Source organism: Danio rerio, chromosome 2 (genome assembly GCF_052040795.2).
Source record: "Danio rerio strain M-AB ecotype USA chromosome 2, GRCz13ab, whole genome shotgun sequence".
In the NCBI taxonomy this organism is placed as follows: domain Eukaryota; kingdom Metazoa; phylum Chordata; class Actinopteri; order Cypriniformes; family Danionidae; genus Danio; species Danio rerio.
Genome location: NC_141022.1, coordinates 59,620,001 through 59,645,000, shown reverse-complemented (window position 1 = coordinate 59,645,000; position 25,000 = coordinate 59,620,001). Strand labels below are relative to the sequence as shown.

Below are 25,000 nucleotides of genomic sequence, written 5' to 3'. Positions count from 1 at the left end.
GAGCGCGCTGATTGGTTTGAACCAAGCCTTACTCATGCATTAATGCAACACACTGTAAGACGTAATAAGACACACTCTGGCACAGACGTCTAGTCTGCACGCTGGAATACACACTATTATGTCATGATTGTGACGCAGCTTCAAAAATTAGTTTCAAACTGGAAGTACGAATTTGCTTGAAATAACGCAAAAACAACCAAATTACACTTTTTAGTGAAATATAGGTGTCCTAATAGTGTTTTTAGCAGTATGGGACACATATACGACTGTCAACAGCTCAAAAAATGTGTTTTGGTGTTTTGTGACCCTTTAACAAACTGTTACGTTGCTTAGTTACACGTCCTGTCAATCATCGCCCAACAGCTAGCTCTCTGCAACTCTCACATGGTCTCCCGCTGAAGCTAAGCAGGGCCGGTCAGTACCTGGATGGGAGACCACATGGGAAAGCTAGGTTGCTGCTGGAAGTGGTGTTAGTGAGACCAGCAGGGGGCGCTCAACCTGTGGACTGCTTGAGTCTTAACATCCCATAGCCATCTTTCGGATGAGACTTCCTGACTCTCTGTGGTCATTAAAAATCCCAGGATGTCCTTTGAAAATAGTATAGGTTTAACCCTGGCGTCCCAGCCAAATTTGCCCACTGGCCTCTGTCCATCATGGCCTCCTAACCATCCCCATATCATCATTGGCTTCATCACTCTGTCTCCTCTGGTGTGCGCGGTCTGGCGTCGCATTATTCAGATGCATGCTGCACACTGGTCGTGGATGAGGAGATCCCCTGCAAAAGTGAGTCCAAAAAAGCGCACTATAAATGTAAGAAATTATTTTACATTTTATTTAATTATACATGGTTCCCCTGGGAGACATTATTGGAAGACATGGGATCAGCTTTCACTGCTATGCAGATGATACTCAATTATAAATTTCAACTAAACCTGATGAGCTGTCTGAAACGTATAAGCCAGGGTGTCCAAACTCGGTGTCCTGCAGATTTTAGCTCCAACTTGCCTCAACACTCCTACAAGGATGTTTCCAGAAAGCTTAGGCCCCATTTATACTAGTGCGTTTTAATATTAAAACGTCGTTTTAGATCAAAAACGATCCGCGTCCACACTAGCATTTTACCTAGCGTCTCTGAACATATCTCCGTCCACACTACGCCACCAAAAACGTATATCACCTGACCATTCCCACACTCTGGGCATGCGTGCTCTAGTTTAAACAGAAAGCATGTCTCTCGCTCGGCATTTGGTTATTGTTAGTCAACAACATATCACCCCAATTTTATCCTCCTTACACTGACTGCCTGTTAAGTTTCATATTGAATTTAAAATATTGCTTCCTATAAAATATTACATATAAAGCATTAAATAATCGAGCTCCAGTTTATCTAACCAACGTTCTGTCTCGCTACAGTCGAACTCGACTTATTTAGTTCGATTGAACTAATCGCACTAGAGTTCGTTTTCCCTTTTGGTGCGGTTCGTTTGGGCAGGTGTAAATGCAGCAATCGTACTCGAGTGCGCACCAAAAGCGGAACAAATAAGCGTACCGAGACCTGCTGGAAGCGGTGGTCTCGGTACGCTTTCAAACAAACCCTGGAGCAGTTAGTTTGTGGTGAGAATATGATCCGTACTAAAACAGGTCCAACCGCAAAAAGTACTGCGCCTTTTGGACTAATCCAGCTGCCGTAGGCCGATGCGCTATGCATTATGGGGTATGGAAGAAAATATTTGTTGACAGCGCTTTACCAACAGAGAGAGAGAGGGGAAAACATTACCTGATGGAGCGTTGGTAATATTTCCCGCAAGATGAGCATGTCGCAGTTTAGCTAAATTAATACACGCTTCCACCTGAAGTGACGAGCGATGCATTAAAACTTTGTTTTAATACAGCCGTGCTTCATTCTCGAAATGCATAGTTTGTCTAAAGCAGGCATACAATCAGTCAGCGCAGTCGTCCCTCCATAGTAAAAACGACATTGTGTCTGCCGGTTTTGTTTACTTGCGGGAGTTTATTTGCATTTTCCCACACGTGAATTCTGACCAATCAATAAGCAGTTAAGGCACTATGTTCAACAACATCTGGCCAATGAGAGATGTGGATTTTGTCACTTGACTGCATTTTGGTTCGTTTCAACTGGTTCAGACCAAAGCCAGCAGTGTGGTGTGAAAACGACCCAAAGACGGCAGAAAATGCAACAATGTATCATTTATTACCCTTGGTCCAGACCAAATGAAGCGAACTACACATGTGAAAGCACCCTTAAATATCTCTAATCTCAGGGCTTCTGGTAGTACCTAGAATAGCAAAGTCGAGTAAAAGATGTCGAACCTTCTCATTTATGACTCCTAAACTAGCATTAGCGTTGTCCCCTCACAGCAAGAGGGTCGCTGGTTTGAGTCTCGGCTGGGCTAGTGTGGAGTTTGCATGTTCTCCCCGTGTTGGGTTGGGTTTCCTCCAGGTACTCCGATTTCCCACACAAGTCCAAACACATGCGCGATAGGTGAATTGGGTAAGCTAACTTGTCTGCAGTGTATGTGTGTGAATGAGAGTGTATGGGTGTTTCCCAGTGATGGGTTGCAGCTGGAAGGGCATCTGCTGCTGGATAAGTTGGCGGTTCATTCTGCTGTGGACACCTCAGATTAATAAAGGGACTAAGCCGAAAAGAGTGAATCAATGCTATCCTAATCTTACACTGAATAAAGCACATTTTTCTACTGAACAAAATTCAGTGTGACGTTCATTTAACTTGTCACAAGGCACAAATCATCACAAACAAACACCCGCAGTACGTAATATTTGCTTGTGCACATCTCAGCACATTCCAAGACAGACAGTGAAAACTCTAAAAACTCTGATAAAAGACTTCTCCAGTTTTTTTTTCTCACAGAAGAAACATCTGAAGACGTCAACAACCACAGTCTGGCTTTTCCTCTCCGCCGCTGCCTGGGAAAATGACGATAACAGAGTAAGTGTCATCTGCGGTCTCCCTTTCCAGTGGAAAACTAAAACCGAAAGTGTTTACCTCAGAATAAGCAAATACGGGAATCTTGAGAGCTGTAAACAGAGCGCAGTGTGTTGTTCATTAAGCGTGTCACAAGACGTGAATCATGACACACAGTGCCAGTATCTCAGCTGACTCATATAAACAAACGAGAGCGCATACGATTCCCGCACTCACGTGGGCTTGTGGGAATCAAGTTATGCCCAAAATCCCCTTTTCTGGGGCCGAACGTCTGTTTCTCGCTCTCTGGCTCCCCTCCCCAACTCTCCGGCTCTGGCTCATGTTAGATTCTGACTGAAACCACACCTCCTCCTGGTTCTCTCTCTCTCTTTAACTCTTTCTATCCTCTCTTGAATTCAAATACAAAAATTGCTTTATTGGCATGGCATAAGTAATAAATATATTGCCAAAGCATAAAATTAACATCAAAAAGATCATACACACACACTCACACGTATATACACTCACTGGCCACTTTATTAGGTACACCAGGTCTGATGAGTCTCGATTTCTGCTGCGACATCTGGATGGTCGGATCAGAATTTGGCATCAACATGAAAGCATGGATCCATCCTGACTTGTATCAGTGGTCCAGGCTGGTGGTGATGGTGTAATAGTGTGGAGGATATTTTCTTGGCACACTTTGGGTTCATAAGTACCAACTGAGCATCGTGTCAACGCCACAGCCTACCTGAGTATTGTTGCTGACCATGTCCATCCCTTTATGACCACAGTGTACCCAGGGCCGGCGCGTCCATAGAGGTGACCTAGGCAGTCTGCCTAGGGCGGCAGTATAGAGAGGGCAGCGTCTACGACATTTCCCTTACCAATTACCTCAATTATGTCCGCGACACCTCCCTCACCACCCGCGTCCTCAGATATATTCACGCATAGACGACAGAATAGAGAGGGCGGCGTCAGCGACACCTCCATCAGCACCCGCGCGGCCTCAGTTATATCCACGCATAGGGCGGCAGAATAGAGGTCCACGACACCCACGTGTCCTCAGTTATATCCGCGGATAAGGCGGCAGAATAGAGGTCCACGACACCCGCGCGTCCTCAGTTATATCTGCGCATAGGGCGGCAGAATAGAGGTCCACGACACCCGCGCGTCCTCAGTTATATCCGCGCATAGGGCAGCAGAATAGAGGTCCACGACACCCGCGCGTCCTCAGTTATATCCGCAGATAAGGCGGCAGAATAGTGGTCCACAACACCCGCGCGTCCTCAGTTATATCTGCGCATAGGGCGGCAGAATAGAGGTCCACGACACCCGCGCGTCCTCAGTTATATCCGCGCATAGGGCAGCAGAATAGAGGTCCACGACACCCGTGCGTCCTCAGTTATATCCGCGCATAGGGCAGCAGAATAGAGGTCCACGACACCCGCGCGTCCTCAGTTATATCCGCAGATAAGGCGGCAGAATAGAGGTCCACGACACCCGCGCGTCCTCAGTTATATCCGCAGATAAGGCGGCAGAATAGAGGTCCACAACACCCGCGCGTCCTCAGTTATATCCGCAGATAAGGCGGCAGAATAGAGGTCCACGACAACCGCGCGTCCTCAGTTTTATCCGCGCATAGGGCAGCAGAATAGAGGTCCACGACACCCGCGCGTCCTCAGTTATATCCGCAGATAAGGCGGCAGAATAGAGGTCCACGACACCCATGCATCCTCAGTTATATCCGCGGATAAGGCGGCAGAATAGAGGTCCACGACACCCGCGCGTCCTCAGTTTTATCCGCGCATAGGGCGGCAGAATAGAGGTTCACGACACCCGCGCGTCCTCAGTTTTATCCGCGGATAAGGCGGCAGAATAGAGGTCCACGACACCCGCGCGTCCTCAGTTTTATCCACGCATAGGGCGGTAGAATAGTGGTCCACGACACCCGCGCATCCTCAGTTATATCCGCGCATAGGGCGGCAGAATAGAGGTCCACGACACCCGCGCGTCCTCAGTTATATTCGCGCATAGGGCAGCAGAATAGTGGTCCACAACACCCGCGCGTCCTCAGTTTTATTCGCGCATAGGGCGGTAGAATAATGGTCCACGACACCCGCGCATCCTCAGTTATATCCGCGCATAGGGCAGCAGAATAGAGGTCCATGACACCCGCGCATAGGGCGGTAGAATAATGGTCCACAACACCCGCGCGTCCTCAGTTTTATTCGCGCATAGGGCGGCAGAATAGAGGTCCACGACACCCGCGCATCCTCAGTTTTATTCGCGCATAGGGCGGTAGAATAATGGTCCACGACACCCGCGCGTCCTCAGTTATATCCGCGCATAGGGCGGCAGAATAGAGGTCCACGACACCCGCGCGTCCTCAGTTATATCCGCGCATAGGGCAGCAGAATAGAGGTCCATGACACCCGCGCATCCTCAGTTTTATTCGCGCATAGGGCGGTAGAATAATGGTCCACGACACCCGCGCGTCCTCAGTTATATCCGCGCATAGGGCGGCAGAATAGAGGTCGACGACACCCGCGCGTCCTCAGTTATATCCGCGCATAGGGCAGCAGAATAGTGGTCCACAACACCCGCGCGTCCTCAGTTTTATTCGCGCATAGGGCGGCAGAATAGAGGTCCACGACACCCGCGCATCCTCAGTTATATCCGCGCATAGGGCAGCAGAATAGAGGTCCATGACACCCGCGCATCCTCAGTTTTATTTGCGCATAGGGCGGTAGAATAATGGTCCACGACACCCGCGCGTCCTCAGTTATATCCGCGCATAGGGCAGCAGAATAGAGGTCCATGACACCCGCGCATCCTCAGTTATATCCGCGGATAAGGCGGCAGAAAAGAGGTCCACGACACCCGCGCGTCCTCAGTTATATCCGCGCATAGGGCAGCAGAATAGAGGTCCACGACACCCGCGCGTCCTCAGTTATATCCGCGGATAAGGCGGCAGAAAAGAGGTCCACGACACCCGCGCGTCCTCAGTTATATCCACGCATAGGGCGGCAGAATAGAGAGTGCGGTGTCCGCGACACCTCCCTGCCTCAGCACCCGCGCATCCTCAGTTTTATCCGCACATAGGGCGGCAGAATAGAGAGAGCAGTGTCCGCGACACCTCCCTGCCTCAGCACCCGCGCGTCCTCAGTTTTATCCGCACATAGGGCGGCAGAATAGAGAGAGCAGTGTCCGTGACACCTCCCTCCCTAAGCACCCGCGCGTCCTCAGTTTTATCCGCGCATAGGGCGGCAGAAAAGAGGTCCGCGACACCTCACTTCATTTTCATAACCGGTCACTTTCGTTTTCACATTGGGGTTGAGGGCGGCGTGATCGTCCTCTGCCTAGAGCGGCAGTTCAGCTTGCTCCACCCTTGAGTGTACTCATCTTCTGATGGCTACTTCCAGCAGGATAACGCTCCATGTCATAAAGTGTGTATCATCTCAGAGTGGTTTCTCGAACATGACAATGAGTTCACTGTACTCAAATGGCCTCAAAGTGAATGGGAAGCGTTGACGCTGACACTATGTATACGTTTATTTCATGCAGCTGCCATTTTAAAGTACCAAATCAAGGCTGCGGCGGGAAGAAACCCGGAAGTATAAGACCAGCACTGTAAACATTGCAGTAACGTGCTGTGGACTACAAACCTCCGGCTGTTACAGAGATTTCAAAATGCAGAAATAGTGTAAACATCACGTTAATATCATTTAGTAAGTTTAATTTAAACAATTAAAAGCAGATTAGGTATCACAATGTCTTTAAGAGTAATACGCTTACGTGTCCTCCTAGGCTTCAGATAATGTCACCAGGTAAACCAGGTGACAACGCTTTCCTGCTTCAGCCTATGTAACCCGGTGAGTGATAAACACTGGAGTCTTCATGTAGCACACCCTCGTGTTGTCCCAGTACTGAATTTTTAAAATCGTCCATTTCCTGCTAACATTCAAGCGCCGCTGAGCGCGTTTATAAACACCACTGATTTGCCATGATAGTCACCAGGTGCTCATCAGTTTACCGCTCTTCACCCAGTGCAAACACAGATACACGGACACTGGAGTGCGAAGCAGCCGAGAAGATCAGTCGAGTGATCAAGCGGATCACTCATCTGTACACGGTAAACAGCAGTGGGTAAACTAATGACCTTCACGGCCAATCACAGTCATTTCTGTTGAGCACATGAACACAATGACTAATGTCAACAGTGCCTTAAATTTCGATGGTAAATGGACGTTTTTTTATTTATTTTTTTATTTATAGCACCGAAATTCACTATGGTGATGAGTCTAATATAGTGAAAGAATCAGTCCATTAACTCGAGTTTGATAAATGGCATTTAAAATGTGTGTTTAGGAAAGAAAACGTTAGCTAACTAGTGCCATTTCCCTTAACTTAGCTGAAAATGAGCTTTGATGTCCCTTTTATTTTCACCATTCATTCAGAACAGACCTTCGGGTCACTCAAAAGGCGATGAAATAATAAATTTGTGTCACTTTATCTTCACTGATAAGAAATACAGCCATGTACACAACGTTCCTATGTAACTCCGAGCGATACTTCCGGGTTTCTTCCCACCGCAGCTTCATTTTTGGCCTGCAGCCTTAAGCCAACACATCCCTCCCACCAGTGCCGATATACAAGAGTATGTATGAGTGTATTTGAATGTGTTTGGGTGTTTCCCGGTACTGGGTTGCAGCTGGAAAGGCATCCGCTGTGTAAAACACATTCCAAAAAAGTTGGCGGTTCATTCCACTGTGGCGACCCCTGATGAATAACGGACTAAGCCGAAGGATAATGAATGAATTAACAATCAAACCCTTTTCTCAAGCTCTTTCTTTGGTTTCTCTCTCTCTTTCGTTTCTCTTTCTTTCTCTTAAACTCTCTCTCTCTCTTCCTTCCTTCATTTCTCTCTCTCCCTCCCTCCCCTCTCTCTGACTCGCTCGCTCTCTCTCCCTCACACTCCCTCCTTCTCCCTCTCTCAAGCGGCGTAGAATCCTGGCTGTGTTTAATTGTCGAGTGGCGAGATCTAAAGGGAGAGATCGGGAATCACATGGAGCCGCTGCGTCTGTCAGCGCTTTACGAGCCCCAGCCCCGACAGAGGCGCGCAGAGGAGCCGTAGGAAGGAAGTGTTTGGGAGCGGGGAATTTTTTTTTTAACGCGGTGGAAGGTGTAGACAGAGGTGAAAGACTGTAGGAGAGTTGGAGAAGAAGAAAAAAGGGAAAAGAAAAGAGGCCCACCGTTTGGAGGAAAGGGCAATAAGCAGAGAAAAAAAGTGGGAAAACAAGAGTTAGAAAAACCAGAGGAAGGAAGGGGGAGGTGAGAGAGAGACGGCAGAACAAAAAAAAAAAAGTTTGGGAATAGGGAAGTGCAAGAGAGAGAGAGAGACAGTTATACGCAGATGAGAAAAGCAGACGCAGGGAAGTGGATGGAGCAAGAAACTGTTGTTTTTTTAGTTCTTTAGGTCGGGGAATGCACTCGGAGGATACAGCGACGGGATTACGAACGCCTTCCTGCCACTTTTGCCTGCAGCAGGAATCCAGACGCACTATTGAGGGATCATGTCTGCGCATGGAGCCCACAGTGGCACCGTTTCCAAAGGAATTATGGATAGACGGAGCACACACGACTGGTGTTTATCCACCAAAACAAGTTTACACCGAGGAACTACGACATCCGTGTCACTCCAGATGGGATCCTCCATGTGTGCGAGAAATACAAAGGGAATGCGGATGCATCCAGAGATGGTATTACCCTGAGATTGCATATCCCTACAATGGTGATCATGTTTGGAGAGTTAGAGGTCAGCACTATTATGGCCACCTCTCAGAATTTCAGCAATGCACAAGACGACGGGTTTCTTTTAGGCATCCCCAAGAGGAGAGACCTGCGCTCATCAGACAATCGCTATCAAGTCCTGGAAAGCTGCACTGTAACGGGACGACCTCCGAACAAGCGTTTTTTCCCACCGAAGTGCCCTCCAGTAAGTTAATCCGCTCAGGACCGCAGCGGGACGTAAAAAAGACGGTTCATGGGGACTCAAAGAGTCTGGAGGGTCGAGGGAATCAGAGGAAGAGCCAGGGAACCGTACGGGAACAGATCAAACAAGTGGTCAATGAGCTGGAGGAAGTGCTGGGTGGTCTCAAACAGGTCCAGTTGGAGATGAAAGAGGTGAGGAATGATAAACAGTGATTTATTTATGCTTGTACTGTGTGATTGAATCCATTTGGGATACTTTATTGAAAGTAAAAATCAAGCTGAATGCATGAAGGATGCTCAGAATTAGGCATGGGCCAGTTTAAGATGCTGACGGTATGGATAAAAATATCACAGTATTGTGATTACTGCTTTAAATTAGGTTCTTGGTAAATGTCTGGGTTAAAAAACAACTACTTTGTTCCCCTATTGAACCTAATATGTTTAATTTTAAAGGGCACCTAGTTTACCCCTTTTTAAGATTCATTGTTAATATTATGGGGAGAAGCAGTGGCGCAGTAGGTAGTGCTGTCGCCTCACAGCAAGAAGGTCGCTGGTTTGAGCCTCAGTTGGCGTGTCTGTGAGGAGTTTGCATGTTCTCCCTGCGTTTGCATGGGTTTCCTCCGGGTGCTCCGGTAAATTGGGTAGGCTAAATTGTCCGTAGTGTGTGAGTATGTGTGTGTGTGTGTGTGTGTGTGAATGTGTGTGTGTGGATGTTTCTGAGAGATGGGTTGCTGCTGGAAGGGCATCCGCTGCATAAAAACTTGCTGGATAAGTTGGCTGTTCATTCCGCTGTGGCAACCCCGGAATAATAAAGGGACTAAGCCGACAAGACAATGAATGAATGAATGAATGTTTATATTATGGTTGTTCTGAGTGTGCCAGTTTAGGTTCAGTTCAAAACACCGTTCAGATTTTGTATTATAATGTGTTATCATGTTGGGGGCGTGTATACAGCTTGCTGTTTTAGGGGCGTGTTGCTTCACATGAAAATTAGCTTTGACTTCCCGCCCAACTTAACAAGGGGGCGGAGACAAGAGCTCCCCCAGTTTGTGTATCCGCTTGTTAAGAGATGACGTGTTGGTGACGTATGTAATACTGCTTCCGGGTCTAAGCCGCCACTCATTTGAAGTGAGAAATTATTTGTTTATGATCACTTTTTATTCATATCACACATTAAAGTTAATTTTATATAAAGTGATAGTTTACACAACAATCTTTGGGCTTGCCCCTGCTGAAAAATCCAGCTTGAACCAGCCTAGGCTGGTTGGCTGGTTTTAGCTGGTTGACCAGCCTGGTTTTAGAGGGGTTTTGGCCATTTCCAGGCTGATTTCCAGCCTGGTCTTAGCAGGTCAGGCTGGAAAATGACCAGCTAAATCCAGCTAAAACCAGCTTGATCAGCCTGGTTTAAGCTGGACATAGCTGGTTTTGGCTGGCCTCCCAGCCTGGCTAGTCTGGTCAAGCTGGTTTTAGCTGGTCATCTCCCAGCCTGACCAGCTAAGACCAGGCTGGAAATAGCTGTAAAGCAACTTGGAAGTTGCCAAAACCTCTCTAAAACCAGCCTGGTCAACCAACTAAAACCAGCCAACCAGCTTAGGCTGGTTTAAGCTGAATTTTTCAGCAGGGACTGCATCACAAATACCAAAATTTTAACAATTTATAAAAAAATGAATCACTTTCTGGCCATTGGATATTAGGCATGGACATATATATTGCAATCGTATTTTCGAAGGTATTAAATCGATATGTAAACGTTTATTATTACCATTTCATAAGTCTCCCCATTCAGTTGAATAGAGCGCTTGGACCCGGAAGCTGCTTCGCGTGACGACACACTTAACAAGCGGATGGCAACAGACAGGCAGACAGAGAGAAGCAACATCAGTGAGAGGACCAGCATTCAGCCCTACATGTACGACTCGAACACAGACCAATCAGAGACTACTGTTGAGGAATTAATAGTGTGCCACAATATCTCAGAGTGATGGTTATAAAATAATTTGTGTCTTTGTATAGTTTTACAGCCGCTATGTAACGATGCATGCGTTATCCGTATAGGGATGTGATTAACCCGTTTCACTATTAACCGGGCTTTAATTCGGCATGGTTAATTAATCGTAAAGGCTTCTCAACACCGTGTTTCTGCACGGATCAAAACTGCGGCAAATTAAAGTTATGCCAACTGTGTGCTAGTTGTACACAAAAGAAGATGTTTTGAAGAATGCTGAATGCTGGCATCTATTGACTTCCATATAGTGCAAAACACATATACTACACAGGTCAATAGGTAGCAGCTATTTTTATTTTTGGGTGAAATAATTTCTAAATATGACTGACTTTATTAGCACCTACTGTTACACTCAGTGGCATTTTGGTGGCTCTTTAACCCTTCTGGACACAAATAGCTCATCTAAAAATAAAAATGGTATTCTACTCACTCGTTTTAAAGTATGTAAACATACCTGGCAATAAAATTCTTTCTGATTCTGAGAACGATTGAAAATATGTCCACAAACATGCTTTGGTTTAAAGGAGACCTATTATCCCCCTTTTTGCAAGATAGTTCACCCATAATGAGCATTTATCCTCCTCATGTGGTTTTAAACCTTTATGAGTGTCTTTCTTCTGTTGTACACAAAAGAAGATGTTTTGAAGAATGCTGAATGCTGGCATCTATTGACTTCCATTTAGTGGAAAAAACAAATTGTATGGAAGTCAATAGGTAGCAGCTATTTCATTTTTGGGTGAACTTTCCCTTTAAATCTGGAGTCTTTTAATCACCAAATTATTCTGTTTCTAAATATGACTGACTTTATTTGGCACTAACTGTTACACTCAATGGCATTATTGGTGGGTCTTAAACCCTTTTGGACATTTATAGCTCATCTAAAAAATAAAAATTATATTTTACTCACTCATTTTAAAGCATATGTGAACACACCTGGCAAATATAGTTCTTTTTGATTATGATTATGAAGGAAAAAGGGCCACAGATTAAACAGGCTTTGGTTTATTATTCCCTTTTAACAAGATATTCCCTACAAAAATGAGCATTTATCCTCCTCATGTGGTTTTAAACCTTTATGAGTGTCTTTCTTCTGTTATACACAAAAGAAGATGTTTTGAAGAATGCTGAATGCTGGCATCTCTTGACTTCCATATATTGGAAAACACAAATTGTCTGAAAGTCAATAGGTAGCAGCTATTTCATTTCTGGGTGAACTTTCCCTTTAAATCTGGAGTCTTTTAATCACCAAATTATTCTGTTTCTAAATATGACTGACTTTATTAGCACCTACTGTTATGCTCAACAGCATTTTGGTGGGTCTTAAACCCTTTTGGACATTTATAGCTCATCTAAAAATAAATCGATATTTTACTTACTCGTTTTAAAGTATATGTGAACATACCTGGCAATAAAGTTCTCTCTGATTATGATTATGAAGAAAACTGTCCACAGATTAAACATGCTTTGGTTTAAAGGAGACCTATTATCCTCTTTTTACAAGATAGTTCACCCAAAAATTAGCATTTATCCTCCCTCATGTGGTTTTAAACCTTTATGAGTTTTTTTCTTCTGTTGTACACAAAAGAAGATGTTTTGAAGAATGCTGAATGCTGGCATATATTGACTTCCATATAACGCAAATTGTCAATTGGCAGGAGCTATTATATTTTTGGGTGAACTATCCCTTTAAATCTAGAGTTTTTCAATTATCAAATCATTATTTTTTCTAAATATGACTAACCAGTTGTTTTTTTTAGCACCTACTGTTATGCTCAAAAGCATTTTGGTGGGTCTTTAACGCTTCTGGACATTTATAGCTCATCTTAATGAGTTTCTTTCTTCTGTTGCACTTCCAAATAACTGCAAACTATACATAATACTATGGAAGTGCTACTTCACTTTTGGGTGAACTACCCCTTTAAATATAGAGTCTTTTAATTACCTGAATATTGTTTCTCAATATGACTGACTTAATTTGGCACTTACTGTTACACTCGATGGCTTTATTGGTGGGTCTTAAACCCTTTTGGACATTTATAGCTTATCTAAAAAATTACATTTTTATTTTACTCACTCATTTTAAAGCATATGTAAACACACCTGGCAATAAAGTTCTTTCTGATTATTATTATTAAAAAAAGGGCCACAGATTAAACAGGCTTTGGTTTATTATTCCCTTTTTCCAAGATAGTTCACCCCAAAATGAGCATTTATCCTCCTCATGTGGTTTTAAACCTTTTTGAGTGTCTTTCTTCTGTTGTACACAAAAGAAGATGTTTTGAAGAATGCTGAATGCTGGCATCTATTGACTTCCATATATTGGAAAACACAAATTGTCTGAAAGTCAATAGGTAGCAGCTATTTCATTTTTGGGTGAACTTTCCCTTTAAATCTAGAGTCTTTGAATCACCAAATTATTCTGTTTCTAAATATGACTGACTTTATTTGGCACTTACTGTTACACTCAATGGCTTTATTGGTGGGTCTTAAACCCTTTTGGATATATAGCTCATCTAAAAACAAAAAATGATATTTTACTCACTCGTTTTAAAGCATATGTGAACACACCTGGCAAATATAGTTCTTTTTGATTATGATTATGAAAAAAGGGCCACAAATTAAACAGGCTTTGGTTTATTATTCCCTTTTAACAAGATATTCCCTACAAAAATGAGCATTTATCCTCCTCATGTGGTTTTAAACCTTTATGAGTTTCTTTCTTCTGTTATACACAAAAGAAGTTGTTTTGAAGAATGCTGAATGCTGGCATCTCTTGACCGCCATATATTGGAAAACACAAATTGGATGGAAGTCAATAGGTAGCAGCTATTTCATTTTTTGGTGAACTTTCCCTTTAAATCTAGAGTCTTTTAATCACCAAATTATTCTGTTTCTAAATATGACTGACTTTATTAGCACCTACTGTTATGCTCAACGGCATTTTGGTGGGTCTTAAACCCTTCTGGACATTTATAGCTCATCTAAAAATAAATCGATATTTTACTCACTCGTTTTAAAGTATATGTGAACACACCTGGCAATAAAGTTCTCTCTGATTATGATTATGAAGAAAACTGTCCACAGATTAAACATGCTTTGGTTTAAAGGAGACCTATTATCCTCTTTTTACAAGATAGTTCACCCAAAAATTAGCATTTATCTTCCCTCATGTGGTTTTAAACCTTTATGAGTTTCCTCCTTCTGTTGTACACAAAAGAAGATGTTTTGAAGAATGCTGAATGCTGGCATATATTGACTTCCATATAACGCGAATTGTCAATTGGCAGGAGCTATTATATTTTTGGGTGAACTATCCCTTTAAATCTAGAGTTTTTCAATTATCAAATCATTATTTTTCTAAATATGACTAACCAGTTGTTGTTTTTAGCACCTACTGTTATGCTCAATGGCATTTTGGTGGGTCTTTAACGCTTCTGGACATTTATAGCTCATCTTAACGAGTTTCTTTCTTCTGTTGCACTTCCAAATAACTGCAAACTATACATAATACTATGGAAGTGCTACTTCATTTTTGGGTGAACTATCCCTTTAAATATAGAGTCTTTTAATTACCTGAATATTGTTTCTCAATATGACTGACTTCATTTTGCACTCACTGTTACACTGGCATTTTAGTTGGTCTTTGAGCCTTTTAAACATAGATAGCTCATCTAAAAATAAAAAAGGTATTTTACTCGCTCGTTCCAAAGCTGGATGACCTTCTATTTTCTGAAAAAGGTTTTGAAGGACGGTGGGAGCCAAACAGCTTTGGACCCCATTGACATCCATTCTCAGAATATCCTCTGTCACACACAAAATTCCATACAGGTTTCAAATGACAAATGGACAAGTGTCCTGCTGTGGCCGAGAGGCTATTTATAATAACTTTTCTTCATGCGCTCACATACAGCGACGAGGAAACAAGATTTGCCACTGATTTGGGCTTCAATATATTTGAGATGAGATTTTAATAAGCGCAGAGGATGGATACGATCAAAACCTCATCTTGTTTAGCCAGCGGAAAAATAATATCACTGTGTTCTCAGTAAACATCTCTGTAATGAATTCAACATCATCCGAACGCCTTCAGAAAGCCCCCCAAAAATGAACGCATCTGCCAGAAATGCACTGTCAGTTACACTCACCGGCCACTTTATTAGGTACACCTGTCCAACTGCTTGTTAACGCAAATTTCTACTCAGCCAATCACATGGATGCAGCTCAATGCATTTAGACATGCAGACATGGTCAAGACGATCTGCTGCAGTACAAAAGCGAGCATCAGAATGGGGAAGAAAGGGGATTTAAGTGACTTTGAAAGTGGCATGGTTGTTGCTGCCAGACGGGCTGGACTGAGCATTTCAGAAACTGCTCATCTACTGGGATTTTCACGCACAACCATCTGTAGGGTTTACAGAAAATGATCTGTGACAATATCCATTGTTGTTTGTTTGTTTGTTTGTTTATTTATATAGCACATTTTTTATAACACAACGTTGCCCAAAGTGCTGAACACAATCAATACTAATTACCTACATCACATACATGACAATTAAAACAGAAGGCGAACTACTCAACATTAAAGCGGCTCAAATGCAAAAGATGGAGTTTCAGAAGCTTTTTAAAAACAGATAGAGCTGGATGATGTCTGATGTGGGGCGGAAGCCCGTTCCAGAGTTTTGGGGAGATATCAGCAAAAGCCCGATCCCCACTTCGCTTACACTGGGACCTTGGTACCGAAAGAATGAATTGATCAGAAGAGCTCAGTGACCTACTAGGACTATATACATGTAGAAGATCTGATAAGTAAGGTGGTGCCAGATCATTTCGGGATTTAAAAACTAAAATTTTAATAGTTTAATATCAATCCATGACCTAACAGGCAGCAAGCCCAGAAAGGAGAGGACTGGGCTTATGTGCTTATACGTGCGAGTCCCTGTCAGAAGTCTCGAAACTACGGAACCCCGGAAGGGACGTAGTGGAGGAGAAAAAAGTTCCAATCCAATCTATCCCACTTTCTTTAATATGCAATATGCAACCTCTGAACCAGTGAATGCATGTATAAGCGCTGACTGACAGACGCGCTCCGTACAATAAACTGATCCCAGATCAGCTTCTGTACACGCCATTTACAGAGACACCTCTGTTATCAAACAAGTGAGCAGCAAATGCATCTCATGTTTTGTTTTGTATGATAACAGAGGTGTCACTGTAAGAATGCACAGATCAATAATGAAAGCATTTCATTACTTTAGAAACTGTTTGTGCTCATTTAAGAGAAAATAAGCTGTTTAAAATAAAACATGCAGGACGGATGTTTACATATTATTCATATTATTTGTCTGTTTAAACACCCGCTCCTCTGTGCTCCTCTGTAAATGGCATGTACAGAAGCTGATCTGGGATCAGTTTATTGTACGGAGCGCGTCTGTCAGTCAGCGCTTATACATGCATTCACTGGTTCAGATGTTGCATATGAAAAACGACGATCGACGAACAGCTTTAATGTAAAGAAAGTGGGATAGAATGGTAAAATATGGGAGAATTTCGGCTAAAACGGGAGGGTTACGTGAGTGAAGTGAACAGGAAGTGTTTGTGGAGAAAATATTTTGTGAGAGAACGCAAAACATCTTTGCGAGATAACGCAAAACTTTGCGAGGGAAAGTAAAACATCTTTGCAAGATAACGCAAAACTTTGCGAGGGAACGTAAAACATCTTCGCGAGATAACGCAAAACTTTGCGAGGGAACGCAAAAACTTCCTCCCACCCATTTATTTCTTTCACCCATTACCCATTTTTTTTTCACCCAGCCAATTTTTTGTCCTCTACTACGTCCCTTCCGGGGTTCTGTACGAAGCTGCATTTTGGACTAATTGCAATCTATTCAGGGTATTTTGACTAGCCACATATAGAGTTGCAATAGTCAAGTCTACACAAAATAAAAGCATGGATCACCTTCCCAAAGTCATTAAAAGATGGAAATGACTTTACTTTTGCCACAAGTCATACATGGAGAAAAATGGATTCAACAACTGAATTTACTTGTTTGCTAAATTATAGATCACTATCAAAATGAAACCCAAGATTCCTAACAACAGGTTTTTGATAAGTTGATAGCTCACCAAAACCTAATAATTCCAGTGAGCGGCAGTTCTGTGGGCGCAAAAGCCTTGTTGATGCCTGAGGTCAGAGGAGAATGGCCAGACTGGTTCCAGCTGATAGAACAGTAACTCAAATAAGCACCAAGGTCTGCAGAAGAGCATCTCTGAACACACAACACATCCAACCTTGAGGCAGATGGGCTACAGAAGCAGAAGAACACACCGGGTGCCTCTCCTGTCAGCTAAGAACAGGAAACTGAGGCTACAATTCACACAGACTCACCAAAACTGGACAATAGCAGATTGGAGAAACGTTGCCTGCTCTGATGAGTCTCCATTTCTGCTGACACATTCAGATGGTCGGGTCAGAATTTGGCATCAACAACATGAAAGCATGAATCCATCCTGCCTTGTATCAACGGGCTGATAGTGGTGGTGTAATGGTGTGGGGGATATTTTCTTTGCCCATTAGTACCAAGTGAGCATTGTGTCAACGCCACAGCCTATCTGAGTATTGCTGCTGACCATGTCCATCCCTTTATGACCACAGTGTCCTCATCCTCTGATGGCCACTTCCAGCAGGATAACGCACCATGTCATAAAGCATGAATCATCTCAGACTGGTTTCTTGAACATGACAATGAGTTCACCGTACTCAAATGGCCTCCACAGTCACCAGAACTCAATCCAATAGAGCACCTTTGGGATGTGGTGGAACGGGAGATTCACATCATGGATGTGCAGCCGACAAATCTGCAGCAACTGTGTGATGCTATCAAGTCAATATGGAGCAAAATCTCTGAGGAATATTTCCAGTAGCTTGTTGAATCCATGTCACAAAGGATTAAGGCAGTTCTGAAGGCAAAAGGGGGTCCAACCCAGTACTAGTAAGGTGTGCCTAATAAAGTGGCCAGTCAGTGTTTATATTCAGAGAGCTGGAAATGTTTCACTGTTGTACTTTCTGGAAGAGACTAAATGAGGGCAGAATCTTAAAATCAATACCTAAAGATAGCCTACTATGTGCAGATGAGCATCAGCAATAATGGACTGCAGGACGCAAGACAATAATTGAATTATTTAGATACGCTTCAATGGATGCATCCAGACTCCTATTAGAAGTATAGGACTGCAGCAGGATATAAAGTCACTATATGAATGCATCAGAGTGGAGGAAGTCAAACAAGGGTTATTTTTATGATACGTTTACCCGATAATGACCCGTGAGGACACTCGCATTACTTTGAATGGCTGAAAGTACAAGATGCAATAATGGCTGAAACATACATGCAAATATGGCCAAAGACTGAATAGGTTGTACTTTAAGTCAGTCACTAGTTTGACTTATTTAAGAGTGAAATAATGCGACTTGGATGGCTTCAAAATATGATTGGTTCATTGTGGCTTGATGCTAAATTTCGACCAATGACATGAGTTTAGGGGTCTGGGATGTATATTAATGCATTACAGTGAAGGAAGTCAAACAAGGGTTAATTTTACAATATATGTTTACCTGATGACCTCTGAGGATACAATTAGAAACATTTCAGCATTCAGGTGAGTCTGGTTAATGCTTAAAGTCACTATAAGCCAATAGACGCGCATTATTTTGAATAGCTGAAAGTATTAGAGGCGATAATGACAAAAAAACAAGTGCAAATGGCCACAGATTGAAGAGGTTTTGCTTTAATTCAGTCACTAGTTTGACTTGTTTTCGAGTTAAATAATGTGACTGGAGGCTTTAAAACATTGATTGGTTCACAACCTTTGACCAATGGAGGAGTTTAGAGGCGGGATTATTACAAGTATAGGATGCAGTTGATGCATCAGAGTGAAGGAAGTCAAACAAGGGTTATTTTCACGATATGTTTACCTGATAAAAACCTCAGAGGATAAGTTTTGTATTGTATTTGCATTGTGGTTTGACAGAATTGTGTTTAATGCAAAATAAAAAAACAAATGCTAGTTTGATATGTTGATATGCAAATGTAAAAAATGAAGAAACTACAAATAATGCACACCTCAGTAAAATATGTATTTGGGGATGGGCGCTATTTTTGTTGTCAACACCTGGCAATCATGAGTAAGTTTTGCATGTCAAAAAGCACCATGAACGTTTTTGCTCAATGATTACAGAATTGTATTTTTTTATGCAAACTAAAATAGTTGCGCTAGTTTTATTAGGAAAACCTGAGAACCCTAAGTGTTTTTTTTTTTTAACTTTGCATAATAAAGCATAATTTGAACATTTCTTAATGAATAATGACAAAAAGTTATTGTTATGCCAACTAAAAAATTTTAGTTTTTTTTTTTTTTTTGCAAAAACTGGCCAGTTTGACTAAGAGCATTTTTAAGCTTTGCTAGAAAAAAGCACCATGAACTTTTTTTGCTCAAGGACAAAATTGTATTAATTTGCCAACTAAAAGTTTTGCTGCAAAAACCTGGCAACCCTGACTAAATGCTTTTTTAATTGTTTTGTATAAAAAGACACAAGTTGACATTTTTTATTAATAACAGAACTATAATGATAATATTTTATTCTTATACAAACTACAAAACTGCACTTGTTTTGTCAGAAATCTGGCAACCCTAAGTGGTTTTTTAGAGCTTTGCATTAAAAAGACCCATCAGCTTTGTTACTCAATGACAAAATTATATTCTCATGCCAACTACAATTTTGCATTATTTTGATTGCAAAACCTGGCAACCTTGATTAAGCACTTTTTTGTAGCTTTGCATAAAAAAATAAAAAAAAACAAAGCTGGTACTTTTTTTGGGGCCAATAATGACAATTTTATTCTTATGCAATCCACAAAATTGCACTAGTTTCTTTGTAAAAACCTGGCAATCCTGACTAAATTTATTTATTGTTTTTTTTTGCAGAGCTTTTCATTAAAGAAGCATTATTGGTAATTTTTTGGTTCAATAAAGACAGAATTTTATTCTTATGCAATCCACAAAATTGCGCTAGTTTTGTTGCGAAAACCTGGCAACCCTCACAGCATTTTTTTGCATTGCATGAAAAAAATGGACCATGCACTTTTTTGCTTAATAATGACAAAATTGAATTCTTATTCTTACTGTATTCTTATGTGCTAGTTTTGCTGCAAAAACTTGGCATCCCTAAGTTCTTTTTAAAAATTTAGCATGAAAAAAAAACGTAATTTGATTTGTTTTATTAACGAACAAACTAATATTTTCATGCAAACAACAAAACTGAGCTAGTTTTGTTTGTAAAACCTGGCAACCCTAAGTGCTTTACATTAAAAAAGCACAATTCACTTTTTTTTCTCAATATTGACAAAAATGTATTCTTAAGCAAAATAAAAAACTGCACCAATTTTATTGCAAAAAAAAAACCTGGCAACCCTGACTATGTGCACTTTTTGAAATTTTGCATGAAAACAGGCATAATTTGACTTTTTTTAAATTAAAGACAGAACTAATTATAAAAACTTGTTCTTATGCAAACTAAAAAATTGAGCCACATTTGTTGTGAAAACCTGGCAACCCTAAAAAAAAGCACCATGAACTTCTTTGCTCATTAATGTCAGAATCGTATTATTATGCAAACTAAAATATTAGTTAACCCTAAAGTGTTAACCCTAGTGTTTTTTAGAGCTTTGCATTAAAAAGCATGGTTTAATAATGACAGAATTTTATTCTTACACAAGCTACAAAATTGCACTTGTCTTGATGCAAAAACCTGGCAACCGTAAGGACTTTTTTATTTTTTTTTAGCTTTGCATTAAAAAAGCACCATGAATTTTTTCTCAATAATGAAAGAATTGTATTATTATACACACATTTATTATGGTAGTATTATTGCGAAAACCTGGCAACCCTGAATAAATGCACTTTTTGAAATTTTGCATGAAAAAAAACAAAATTTGACTTTTTTTTTTTTAAATTAAAGTCAGAACTAATGATAAAAACTTGTTCTCATGCAAACTAGAAAATTGAACTCCATTTGTTGCAAAAACCTGGCATCCCTAAGTTCTTTTTAAAAATTTTGCATGAAAAAAAATAGCATCATTTGATTTTTTTTATTAACGAAAGAACTAATATTCTCATGCAAACAACAAAACTGAGCTAGTTTTGTTTATAAAACCTGGCAACCCTAAGTGCTTTACATAAAAAAAGCACAATTAACTTTTTTCTCAATCTTGACAAAAATTTATTCTTATGCCAACTACAAAACTGCACCAACTACGGCAATTTACGGCAAAAAACCCTGGCAACCCTGACTGCGTGCACTTTTTGAAATTTTGCATGAAAACAGGCATAGTTTGACTTTTTTTAATTAAAGACAGAACTAATGATACAAACTTGTTCTCATGCAAACTAGAAAATTTAACTACATTTGTTGTAAAAACCTGGCAACCCTAAATGCTTTTTTAGCTTTACATTAAAAAAGCACCATGAACTTCTTTGCTCATGAATGACAGAATTTTATTATTATGCAAACTAAAATAATAGTTAATCCTGAAAAAGTGTTTTTAGAGCTGTGCATTTAAAAAAATGGTTGAAAAAAATGGTTGAAAAATGGTTGCTCCAATGGAGACGGAATTTTGTTCTTATGCAAACTACAAAATTGCTTTTGCTTTGTTGCAAAAGCCTGGCAACCCTAGGAGCTTTTTATTTTAGTTGAAAAGGACCATTAACATTTTTGCTCAATAATGACAGAATTGTATTCTTAAGCAAACTTCAATATTGTGCTAGTTTTGTTGCAAAAACCTGGCAACCCTGATAAGTGCTTTTTTAGAGCTTTGCATTAAGAAAAAGCATGGTTGGTGCTCTTTTTGGTCCAATAATGACAGAATTTTATTCTTATGCAAACTAAAAAATTGCGCTAGTTTTTTTGTAAAAACCTGGCAACCCTACCTAAGTCCTTTTTTTTTTTGGAGCTTTGCATTAAAAAAAGCATGATTGGTCCTTTTTTTTTGGTCCAATAATGACAGAATTATATTCTTACGTAAACTACAAAAGTGTGCTAGTTTTCCTGTGAAAACCTGGCATCCCTAAATGTTTTTGGAGGTTTGCATGAAAAAAAAGCATGATATTTAGTTTTTTATCCAATAAATGACACAATTTTGTTCTCATGCAAACTATTTCCTAACCCATCTTTTCTATCACTCTCCATTTCTAAAGGTCGTCCAACAGATTGACGTTCTGACGTCCAACATTGACCTCAGTGAAGAGCAACCAACACCATCCAATGGACTTCCACAAGATGCCATGAGAAGCAGTCAGACAGACGTTGTGGCTTTAATACATCATTCAAATGGAGATGAAAACGACACGTCAACATCCAGTTCCTCTCTCACGCACAGCCCTTCGGATTTACTCCACATTAACAGCCCTTCACCAATGAGAAACCACTCAAACTCGTCCCCTACTAAGCAACATGACATTAACATTGAGGATAAAAGCAGCAAACACAGCTCAGAGACTCAAAGGACTCACAGGACGGCCAACGGAAACTGCGTAGCACATCGAATAGCTAAGAAAGTCCAACTGGAAACCCACAAACCCCCTATAGTCCCAGTGGTGTGCACTAATAACTCCAATAAAACCCACCGGCCGCCGCCTTATCCTCAGAACGGACAGGTGAAAATGAGGACGCCTCCTTATCCAGGAAAACATAAGACGCTGTCGTCCACTGTGGTGTAAGGATACCAAACTAACTCAAGCTTTACTCAAAGAGGACAACACACTTACTGTCAAACATCATGTATATACTCACAGATTCATGCTCACACACACTTTAACCCATCAGCGAGTAAATCATTGATGGTGATGAAACTCAGGGTAAGTGCACACTAGAATAACGCTCGGCATGTGCATGCTGTGTTTATGATCATGCATGCGTCTGTCTGAACTTCTAAATAATAAGGATGTAACGGTTTTGTAAATACTGTCATACCGCAATATTAATTTTTTTTCGATATTACCGTGGTCGCATGACTCGGTAAAACTATAGGTCTTCTGAGAAAATTTGCTCAGGCGAATGAAGCGAACGGGAGGTAGCGGAAACTACAATTCCCATCAGCCCAGGCTTGACCATAATCCCTTGCGGTCTGTTGTCGCTACAGATACAGTAATGCGGAAATGGAGTGTACTGCTAAAAGTGGGCATCAAAAAGAGCTGGAAATGATCGAACCTGAAGCGGGTGTTGTCGCCGCACGCGTACTGAATAGCGGTGTTGTCGTGCGCGTTCTGATCAGCTGTGTGAAGTGAAGTGAAGTGCTGTGCAGGTAAACCTCACTCCTCTGACCTCTAAAGGTGCTCTAGCGACAGGCGCTGGAGGCGATGGTCTTTAGCCTCCTTGTTAGAGCAACCAACTCCCATGCGGAAGGTCGCGGTTCGATCCCAGCTCGGAGTGGGTTTGATGGCCTAGGACCTGCATTGGTGCCTTGACTCAGATAGGAATGAGGTTTAGGGGGGTGAGTGTAAAGGAGGCCAGCTAGTGAAGAGCTGTGCAGGTAAACCTCACTCTTCTGACCACTTGTAACGCCGGAGAGTGACACTAACAACAGAAGTTTGGATCCACGTGCAGGTTTAATAGAATCGTCAGACAAGCAGTGGTCAATGCAGGGGCAAACAAATGTATGAGGTCAATCCAGAGTCGAAGTCAAAATAACAGGCAGATGGTCAGAGGCAGGCAGCAAACAGAATCAAATAAATAAGCAAGGCAAAGATCAAAACACGGCAAAGGCAGACAAAGAAAACGCGTTGTAATGTCACTGTGACAGATAACAAGACTCAGCACTAAGGGTTTCACAGTGAGCTGTATATATGGGTGTGCAATCGGTACATGAGCAGCATCAGCTGTGTGTATGCAATCAGTCAGGATCTGGAACCGGTTGTGTGTGTGGAGCATGACCGTTTATGTAGTCCATTTAGAAGCAGATTTGTAGTTCATGTGGATGTGAGTGGTAACCAGCGACCTCTGGTGGTTTGATCGCTGGTGAACATGACACCTCTAAAGGTGCTCTAGCGACAGATGCTGGAGGCCATGGTCTTTAGCCTCCTTGTCAGAGCAACCGACTCCCATGCGGAAGGTCGCCAGCTCGGAGTGGGTTGGGTGGCGTAGGACCGGCGGGATTACACTAGCCTTAGAAAAAAAACAACAACTTCTCATTTTCCGTCAGTCTTAATCTAACTACAGAACAGTCAAGCTTTAAGTAAGACATTTATTGAAACTCTTTGGTCATTTTTGAGTGAGATGCTAACAGTCTAATCTGATCCAATGATCTATGCTAAGCTATGCTCCCGCCAGACCCAGAGATCAGCTGAATTAATTTAATAATAGTTACTTGTTGGCATCTCTGTGTGGAGTTTGCATGTTCTCCCCATGTTGGCGTGGGTTTCCTCCGGGTGCTCCGTTTCCCCCACAGTCCAAACACGTGCGCTATAGGGGAATTGAATAAACGAAATTGGCCGTAGTGTATGAGTGTGTGTGTGTTAATGAGTGTGTATGGGTGTTTACCAGTGATGAGTTGCAGCTGGAAGGGCATCTGCGGGCAATTACAGCCTCAAGTCTTTTTGAATATGATGCCACAAGCTTGGCACACCTGTCTTTGGGAGTTTTTGCCCATTCCTCTTTGCAGTACCTCTCAAGTTGTGTGGGGGTTTCCCAGTACTGGGTTGTGGTTGAAAGGGCATATCCTGCGTAAAACATATGCTGGAATAGTCGGCAGTTCCTGAGTGTCACAGTGGCGCAGTGGGTAGCATAATCACCTCACAGCAAGAAGGTTGCTGGTTTGAGCTTCGGCTGGGTCAGTTGGCAATTCTGTGTGGAGTTTGCATGTTCTCCCCGTGTTGGTGTGGGTTTCCTCTGGGTGCTCCGGTTTCCCCCACAGTCCAAACACATGTGCAATAGGTGAATCGGGCGAGCTAAATTGTCCATAGCGTATGTGTGTGGATGAGTGTGTATGGGTGTTTCCCAATGATGG

General features: G+C 41.9%; 2 protein-coding genes and 1 long non-coding RNA gene across 4 annotated transcripts in view; 2 read left to right on the top strand and 1 right to left on the bottom strand.

The window, feature by feature from the left end:
- pip5k1cb (phosphatidylinositol-4-phosphate 5-kinase, type I, gamma b) overlaps window positions 1–25,000 on the top strand; it is a 754,787-nt gene that overhangs the window by 591,242 nt on the left and 138,545 nt on the right. The window lies entirely within an intron of this gene.
- The window catches only part of si:ch211-178n15.1, a 34,196-nt gene continuing 17,165 nt past the window's right edge, over window positions 7,970–25,000 (top strand). Inside the window, exons 1-2 of one of the 2 annotated variants that reach the window (XR_015479179.1) lie at window positions 7,970–9,130; window positions 22,194–22,853. Coding sequence is in view for 1 of the 2 variants with exons in the window: in XM_087241738.1 (XP_087097864.1) it covers window positions 8,432–9,130; window positions 22,194–22,711 (1,217 nt within the window). In the remaining variant the exon portion in view is untranslated. The remainder of the gene's footprint in view (window positions 9,131–22,193; window positions 22,854–25,000) is intronic. The other variant, XM_087241738.1, reaches the window with a different exon arrangement.
- Window positions 11,255–18,605, bottom strand: LOC147846567 (uncharacterized). Its single transcript, XR_015479251.1, has 3 exons — window positions 16,798–18,605; window positions 14,541–15,897; window positions 11,255–14,108 (listed from the first exon to the last, which is right to left on the bottom strand). It is a non-coding gene; the product is annotated as an uncharacterized LOC147846567 (long non-coding RNA).